This window comes from Alligator sinensis, unplaced genomic scaffold (assembly GCF_000455745.1).
Source record: "Alligator sinensis unplaced genomic scaffold, ASM45574v1 scaffold366_1, whole genome shotgun sequence".
Classification (NCBI taxonomy): Eukaryota; Metazoa; Chordata; order Crocodylia; family Alligatoridae; genus Alligator; species Alligator sinensis.
The window spans coordinates 762,731-771,914 of NW_005841851.1; the positions used below are offsets into that span (position 1 = coordinate 762,731).

Genomic DNA, 9,184 nt, shown 5'->3' on the forward strand with positions numbered 1-9,184 from the left:
GCTGGACTCTGGTGGCATGCACTGCCACCCTCTGATACCTTTGCGTCCTGCTGAGAGAAAGGGGAAGCATGCACTCCAATCTCTGAGTCCTGGCATCTGCATGGGTGGCTGGGAACAGTGAGACTGCAGTGTCCATGAGTTACTGATGCCCTCTTGTGGTAAATGCTAGTCTGTTATAGAGGTATAGGTTGTAGCCGTGTTAGTTTAGGACATAGGCAAACAAGGTTCTTTGGCTAAATCCAATATCATTTATTAGACCAACTCAAATAGTTGGAAAAATTCTTCTTTGCGAGCTTTTGGGTACAAACACCCTTCATCAGGCTTCCTCAGCCTGACAAAGAGTGTTTGTACCCGAAAGCTTACAAAGAAGAATTTTTCCAACTATTTGAGTTGGTCTAAAAAAAGATTTTGGGATTTACCCAAAGTCTCTTACAGACTGTTCTTCAGCATTTGTCAGATGGAAAGATGTTAAGGCACTGTGGAAGGGTGGCACATTGTGTTGGAATGACTCGCGTGGCATGAGTAGGGAGAGCTGCGCTGGGACTTTATGGTGTCACTTGAGGGTTTAGCCTGAGTTCTTGCCAGCACATAAAGATTTACCTTATGCCAGCAGACAGGGCCTATGCTCTCTAGCCCAACCTCAAGATTTGTCTTTACTGTCAGCAAAGCTGCATTTTTTAACTTTGGGGTTACCAAAGCCGTGAGCCCTGTTGCAGAAAACTACGGTGGAAGTAAGGCCATTTAATTTTGCCATGAGGTAAAGTGAAAAAGGTGGACTCCAGGGGGGGTTTAGGGGCACATGACTTTGGAGATTTCTCCTTGTGGCAGAACACAACTTCTGTGTTTTTTATCTCGGGACAGCAGTGCATGGTAGGTACTCCAAGTTAGCTTTCTAGCAGCGAAGACAAACCCAGACTGTCTGGTGCAGGTAGAACATCAATCGCTGATTAAAAAGTTACGGCTGCTCTCAGCATGGGAAGTGAGTGACCACAGATAATGTGTAATCTAAGCCTGGAAACTGGGGGCTCCAGAGATCTAAATCCAGCTTGACCACTGACTTGTTGTGCTGTCTTAAGCAAATGTTTTACACTTCTCTGTGTCTTGGTTTCCCAATCTGTATCACGAGGGGGTTAATACTAGCCTCGCAGGGGAGTTGTGAACTCATCCCAAGGTGCCCGTTCCCTTGCTATCCTAGTTTAAATGCAAGGCACTTTGAAAATGAAAAGCATCATGTAGGTGCTATCATTACTAACCTGGGCTTAATTTATTTATTTTTTTTAAAAGATGTGGAACAGGTAACATTTGTATTTTTCATTTTGACAAATTCATTTCTTAATACTTTTCACTGTGGGGAGAAAAAGGTATCTCTATTTCAAAGTGTGGAAAATAGGGATGATGAAACATAAAGTTACCTTGCCGAGTTTCTGTGAGGCTTAATTAATTAACATCTTTGGTTACTTAATTGGTTTGACATCTTTGAATGAGTGGTGCTGAAGAAAGGCAAAGTATTATTGATTCCCAGAAATGAGACAAGCCCAGACTAAATTCAGTAAATTTAGGGGGGAGATAAAACATTGAGGCAAAGAAATGTGCCTTTGAACTCAGTTTAATAGTGTTACTTTGGAGAGCTAAAGCAGCCCCTTCCCTCCTGAGGAGCTCAAAGCCCTTTGCAGATGTTAATTGCAAACTACCGGTAGGTGAACTGCTGTCCTTATTTTGCACATGAGGAAACTGAGGCACAGAATGAACTAGTAACTTGCCCAAGGCCATGCCATTGGTCGAGGATTGCAGCTAGGATTTGAACCCAGAAATGTTAAGTTCTTACCTTATGCCCTTTCCACTAGCTTTCTCTGCCATTTGCTTCTGAATCTGAGTTAACAGGAAGATTTCTTTCAAAATGTTAATGACTCATCCATCTGTCCCTGATCTCTTTGGCTCATAATTCTAATGGCTCCTTAGAGGTGTCAAGCACCTGCAACCTTACTGGTTTAAATGGGAGTTGCAGGAACTCATTATCTTTCAGGCTCAAGCCTTTTGGGTCATATAGATTCTTTGGTCCATGACAGAACTGCCATTGACATCAGTAATGGCTCTGTGTGCCCAGATTGTGGTTAGGTGCTGTGCGGCCTGAATACGCAAGCACTTCTAGCTGTGTCCATCAGGTGGCAATGTAAGCTCATACTTCTCTTCTCTGCCTTGCAGACTGGCTCTTCCCCTGCACCTGAGAATGCGGCGTCCCGAGAGTCACTGGTGAGTCCATCAAGATGCAGCATATAATTCCTTTCACACTATTAAACCCTGTTGTACGAGTGTTTCCCTCAGTTGCACCATTTTGTATCTGTACTTCCCCTTCTTTTTAGAGCAGGTGTTATACTGAGAGAAAAGGTTGAAACAGTCCAGCGCTGCCCGTCTGGTGACCTCGGAGTTCTGACCTTTGGCCATCACCTCCTGCCTTTCCAGGGGTTAGATATGGGTCAGCCAGGCCTCCCTGCTTATCCAAGACCTGTGCTGTCCTTGAGCCAGAGCTGTTTGTCCTAAATGTGTGTGCGCGCGCTGATGATCAATGCCTATTAGTAAGCAGTCTGAACCCACTGAAGGAAGACCTCTGTGGCATGATTTGAGCTGAGGTCCTAAAGGGTACTGTCTAATAGACAAGCCTCTCAGTTCAGAAACCTCAGCCTGAACTGACTCTACCCTCAAACGCACCGTGAATGAGCTCAGAGGTTGCTGGCAGCCAGTGTTGCATATGATCCAATGTTTTGACTTCTTGAACTGTTTTGGAAAGGGCTCTGGGATTATTGTGTGAGAAGATAACCAAGTGAAACCCTACAGTGATGTGGGTTGGGAACAAAGCCATCAGTTTTGTCTCCTGGGCTGCTGTAACTTCTTATTACAACCTCCTGGTTTTTCTCCTTGGCCTTCTTCAGCCCAATCAAAACACTGCCAAAACCATCTACCCTTTTACTGCTCTAAATGCATCACTCCTCTCTTTAAGTCTCTTTTCTGGCTCCCCCGTGGTGATTACGTTGAATGCAAGCTATCTGCAGTGGGAGCTATCTGTGCTTGAAGATGTGGGACCAGGCGCTGTGTGTGTAATATTAAACACCAGCCGCTCTCCATTATGACCCTGTATCGGTAGTGTTAAACCATTTCTCTATTTGAATCTTTATCTGAAGCTTCTGGGAACAAAGCTTTAAAGGAAAGAGTCTTCTTTTTAGAGACTGAGGGCTGTCCTACCCTCCCTTGTCTCTCCCTTAGATAATGCTGGAGCGCATGGACTCTGGTGAATTTGGAGACCTGAGTAGTCAGACCTTGCAATGCAGATCCCTGTAGCCATGTATCATTGCAAGTCGACCCTAATTGCTTGGATCTCTCTGTGCTGAGATTTCCCAAAACTGCTTTTTTCTTGCTGACATTCTGTGCTTTGTGATTGTATTTTTTTTTCAGGAAGCCCATAACAGGCTGCAAACCTTCTCAGCCTGTCTTGGATTAGAGTTTACTCTGTCTCTGCAGGCGAACTCTAACATTACCTTCGACTTAATTAATATCTTTCTCCTTCTTTATATACTGCTGCATAATTGCTCAGAGGAAAGAAAACACATAGCAGCTATATATAAATATAGATAGATTATTTATAAATATACTTTTTATAAGACTCTCAAAATAACCTCCAGTCTCATGATGGCGAATCCTGCCTCTGGGTTAATTAGAGCCCTCTTGAAAGGTGGAGCCATTCTCTTTATTTTAAATTTTTTTTAATATTAAGCTTCCCCAGCCTCTGTCATGTTTGCCTAAAAGTCATTATTGCTTCCAGCTGAGTGTCTGTAGAAGCCTTATTAAATGAGCAGTTCAGTTCTGGGAGCCAGATGACCTAGCCTCCAGTCTCTACTGTGGCTCCGCTGTCCCCACAACAGTGTTTGCTCCTCAGTAATGCATACAAGCAGGGCATGGGTCCATGTGGCAGCCGTATAGCCATATGGTGTCATGCTGCAAAAACACTTGTGGTAATACCCAAACAATCTCTGACCTGGAACCAAAACCAGTTCAATAAGGGAGAGCCTGTACCCAAGCCAGAGCCCCATTGACTCCTGGTCTGATGTTCCCTAGTGGGGCAGGGAAGCTTGTTCTCACCGACTTGTAAGAGTGAAAAAAGAATTGTGACCAGAATCTGATATATGCTTCCAACTTCCTCAGTGGCTGAGGAGTGCTCAACAACTCTCAGGATCTGCCCCTTCATTTGGAAGGTAGTAGGCAGAGAGGTTCAAGTTCGCATGAATAGCTATAGGAAGAGAAGGTGACATGCTGGCATCTTATGCCAGGCAGCGAAGGGCACGTTAGGATCAAATCCAGCTTGCATTATGCTTGTGACCTCAGCGGGCCTGTCCAGGGACATTATTCTCTATGGTGGTGAATGACACCGGCTACATGCTGGGCACTTTCAAGCTTCATTGCCTTTAGTCAGTGCAGGATGAGGTTTGTTGCCTAGTAGGAGTTGTGGGAGCCTTTAGACTTACTGGAGTTTTCAAGATGGGACCCTACCAAACTCATGGCACGCAGGTCTCCTGACAGCTGCCCGTGATGTGCACATGCTTTGAACACCAAATAGGTGAGGGGTTCTCTCTCCCACCATGAATCCCTCAAGTCCTCCAGTCATTTTGCGATAAACTGTCCACATTTGAAAAATCCTCCCTAACGAGAGGTCGCTGTGTTACAGCACTGACAGTGGAGAATGGGCTGGGGGCGGGGGGAGCTGTAATTTTTGCAGCGGACACTCATTTCCCTGCTGTCAGTCTTGGCCCATTAAAATTTGCCTTGTAGCTCTGTGGTGGGAAGTGTAACCTTGTGTTAGCAGAGTGTCAGCATCTCGCTCCGCTGCTGTTTACAGCCACGTTTGTCATCGTCGGTGCGGGATCAGCCTCTCCTTGAGTCCGGCTGAGCAGTGACACTGGCACGTCCCTTTCTGCTGCCCCCGGCTTTTGTTTGTACAGCCATCTCCCATAATCCTCTGAGCACTTGCAGAATTTGAATAGGATTGTCTTTTTGCAGTAACTCAAAGTGCTGGGATGTGTAAAAGACCTAATTATAGAGGACAAAACCCCTTTCTGAGAGGTTAAAATAGCAGAGCTCCCCTTTTCTCTTCTTGTTTTCTTTCCTTTTGTTTCTTTTCTTCACCCTGATTTCTCTGTTTTTCCTTTACTTTTAGGGTTTTTTTTTCTTTTCTCTTTCTTTTTCTTCTTTTTTTCTCTGCCTCCCCCAAGAGCATATTGGATGCTTTTCAACATGCCCCCATTGCCTCAGAAGTGTTTCTGAATCACTTTCCATGGTTTCATTTCTGCCAAACCTACCCTAGCATATTTGAGGGCAGTAAAAGTAACACATACCCCAGCTCCCAGTCTGAACCTGAGCTGGAGGAGAACCTGCAGAGGCAGAGCCCCTGACTTAAAAGCACTTAAACAAGGGCCTTCCACATGTTGCTTAATTCTTCGTGCCGCAAAACTTACTTGCTCCCCAGCTGCTGCTTTGTGTCTGGGAGAAGCACTAGCTGTAAATGTGCAAGCATTGGTTGTAAACGTAAATCACTCTGCTCTTACTGAGGTGCAGTCTCTGGACTCATGGCACGAGAACCAGGGTATTTTCTCTGTCCGCCTTAGCAATTCCATTTCTCCTGCATCTGCAGAACCATTTAGCTTCTCTCTCTCTTGCTCATTCTCTCATTTTCAATGTGTTCTTCCCCCCTTTGTTTCTGGAGGCCAGCAGTAGCTTCAGGCAGTGGAACATAGGCATTTCATTCCCTTGCTTTATGGGTCTCTGAGGCAGTGAGTGTAGAATTAGCTGGTATGCACCAAGACCCCAGGGTTTTCACCCACTTCTTCTGGCCCTTCAGTCTTTAATCCTTTCCCTGCCAGTACTAGTAGTTGCAATACTTATATTGCCCCTTCTATCCAAGGACCTCAAAGCACTTCACAGACCTGAATTCATTATTTCTCGTAACATGTCTGGTAGGTATGTCAGTGTTATCTCCATTTTACATAAGAGCAAACTCAGGCATACAGATGAAGTGCCTTTCCAAGGTCAGAGAACTAGTTGGCAGTAGAAAAGAGGAGTCTAGAATTCTAGTTCCCCTCCCCGTTGATTAGATCATTTCTGCATTAGAAACTTCACCGCGCACCTCTCTGCGTGTTTGGGAAGGCTTCTGGCCACTGCATCCACAGTGCGTTTTTCATGTTAACGTAGAGGGGACATTTTAAAGTGAGAGATGTGGTACTGACTTCTGCCTCAAACACTGAAAGCTGTTACTGGATTCTAAGCTCTTCTGAACATAGGCTACAAAATACAGTCTGTCCTGGAAACATCTGAGTTTTCCTTGAGGTAGCATATTTTGTTGTTAGAACACAAGGAGGATTCAGCTTCATTATTTTCACACACTGTCACTTTAGTTTGTCCGTTTCCTCCTTTTTAAAAAAACCCCCTATTTTTGTGAGAATTAAAAAAGAAAATGGAAAGGGGAATTTAAATCATTCGCCACAAGATTTTCCAAGCTCTTAATTATACAAGTCAGTGTATCATCTCTTATATACAGTCAGAAATTCAGCGATTGTGTCTGGGCTTGATTGTCCGGAAATCACCTGAGGACTCGGTTAAACAAAGTGGTGTTGAGATCTATCTTGACACCACAGTTAACTTGAAGAGGTTCATTCAAGGAACCTCTATGATAGTGATTCTCAGCCAAGGTGCCATGGGGTGCCACACAGTGTTAGTGCTGTTGGGTGTACAACCTTGATTCACAGGATAAAACCAGAGATTTCAAATACAAATCCCTAGCTGTGCTCTTTTTGAGTTTTTTTTTTTTTGCAACAGACAAACTGCTCTTATTTGTCCATAGGCAAGAAAAGAGTGAAAACTAAGTGATCGAGGGTGTTACTTGTAGCTGGGCTGGTCTAAGGACATAGGCAGACATGATTCTTTGGGTAAATGTGATATCTTTTATAAGACCAGATAAATAGTTGGAAAAATTGTTCTTTGCAAGCTTTTGGGCCCTCTGCCTGAAGAAGGGTGTTTGTACCCAAAAGTTTGCAAAGAATAATTTTTTTCAACTATATGGTTGGTTTAATAAAAGCTATCACATTCACTCAGAAGTAAGAGCTGGCATTTTCCTAGGGTTGCCTTGAGTCTGTCAAGGGCTGCCTAGAATCTAAAAAGATTGAGAACCAGTACTCTGTGAGTTGAGACTTTTGCATCAGTGACTAGTGCGGGCATTGGGCATCTGCAGAGGTGCTCGTGTAGCAGGAATATACTGAATAATCCAGGATGTGCCAAAATTGTTCTCAATGCAGATGTGCAGATGAGCTGAAGCTGTCACTTCAGGGATTGGAGAGTAACATAACCCTTCTTCCTGATGGGTTGTTGGTTTGTTTCTGGATCAGCCTGGAGAGGTGAGCAAGAAGCAGCCCAGAGATCTTTGTAGAATGAGGTGGCAGTCTTAGTCCAGTTCGGTGGTTCTCAACCTTTTTGGACTCGAGGCCTCCTCCACTGGATTCGAGGAATCTCCCCATAACTTTTGTGAATCAAGTGGACCCCATTTCAAAAAATGATTTATGTATTACAATGCATGTACAGCCCTACTACATTCCTTGTAGAGGGGCTGCACAATGGGGAGGGGGGCATTGTTCAGGCGGGGACAAGCCTGAGTCCCTTATATCTTATCTGCTTAGTTTATTTGCTCATCTCCTAAAACCTCATGGTACCCTTCAGAAGATCTGGCGATAGATACCCCAAGCTGCCCTGACACCCTGGTTGAAAATCATAGGTCCAGTTCCTAGAGCAGAGGAGTACTTGTATCGTGTGCATTTTTAGTCCCTGCGGGCTCCCTCTGCAAAATTTGTGTTCAGTATTAGGTTTGCTGGGCGGTTACACTGCCTTTCACCTTACTGTAAGTCTGAGTAGCAGTGCCAGTGGCTGACCTGACCTTGGAACTGGCTTTACCCCTTGCCCTGGAGAGAGTCCCTCCAGGACATGGCTGAGAGCCTGCCACAGGCCATACTTTGCTTTTGTGGGGACACAGGACTTCAGTCTCAGGGGCTTTTTGGCGCCTTTCTATGAACTTGAAATACTCTGAATCAAAGACTCTTGAGGTGTAGCTAGAGCTCAATCGCTGGGTGAGCGCAGAGCATCTGGAAAGGGCAGTTAGATTCCTGGGTGCTCCAAGTGCCAGGGGCCTTGTCAGAGCTGTGTGAAAGCGCTGCTAAATCAGCAGAAATCATAGTAAATATTTATACTGGGTAATCCCTCTGAGAACAGAAACTAGAACAGCAGTGTCCTGCACTCTACAGGCTTGATTTTTCTCTCTCTTTTGGCTTGATTTGAGTGCCTAGTGCTGAGCAGCAGAAAAGACTGCATGTTGTCTTTTCCCATTGTTAGTGTTGCTCATTTCCTTATGCTCCTTCCTCTCTAGACTAGGTTGAGGGACAGTTTCCCATGGGTTCCTCTAGAAAGAGGTTAAAGGCTTAATTAAAAACTCTGGGCACCTTTAGTTCTAGCTGATGCCACTGGTGCCAATGAAGCCTCGGACCCTGAATCCTGTAAGCAGGCTTGTTGAGTTGAATGGTTAAAAGATGCAGGATTGGGCCCTAACACCATCAGGCTGCCAGCTCTTGAGTGTGTGCTCTGAAGCTGAACATAGTGGTGAGTGCTCAGCATCTTTCAGGATTGGCCTCTGTGTTTTTGACTACTTTGCCGAACAATTTGTGGAAAGTGCTAATTAAAGAAAAGTCTCTTGAAAAAGTTCTACTTCTAGGCATGTTAGGCTTCCTCCATAATGTTACAGGCACTGTCTGTCTGTGCCAGCCACTCCATGGGAAGCCTAAGGGCTGCCTAATGATAGGAAGTTTCCAAAAACCTTTCCTCTGTCTGCAACTAAACTTCTGAATGAATGCAAGGAAGGGATTTCCCCTGAAAAACCTCCTACTTCGAGTGAAGCAACAGAGCTCCTGTGAGCACATGTACTGTTAGGACCCTTGGATATTTTGATGCACGTTCCAAAATCCTTGCCTCTGCTTTGGGATTTGCAGAAGTGGGCAGCCTTCTCGGAAGGAGTTCTCAGCTTCTGAGAGCCGCTAGGAGAGACAGCTATTTTCTGTGGGACGCCCCCTCCTACCCCTTCTCTTCTCCTCCCCCCCCCCCCCCC

The 9,184-nt window shown here is 45.0% G+C and overlaps 1 protein-coding gene across 2 annotated transcripts in view; it reads left to right on the plus strand.

The window, feature by feature from the left end:
• The window catches only part of PEX14 (peroxisomal biogenesis factor 14), an 88,465-nt gene that overhangs the window by 8,133 nt on the left and 71,148 nt on the right, over positions 1-9,184 (plus strand). The window contains exon 2 of one of the 2 annotated variants that reach the window (XM_006016156.3): positions 2,203-2,250. The exons of the other annotated variant lie outside the window; for it this stretch is intronic. Coding sequence (XP_006016218.1) covers positions 2,203-2,250 — 48 coding nt within the window. The remainder of the gene's footprint in view (positions 1-2,202; positions 2,251-9,184) is intronic. 2 annotated transcript variants of the gene reach the window in all.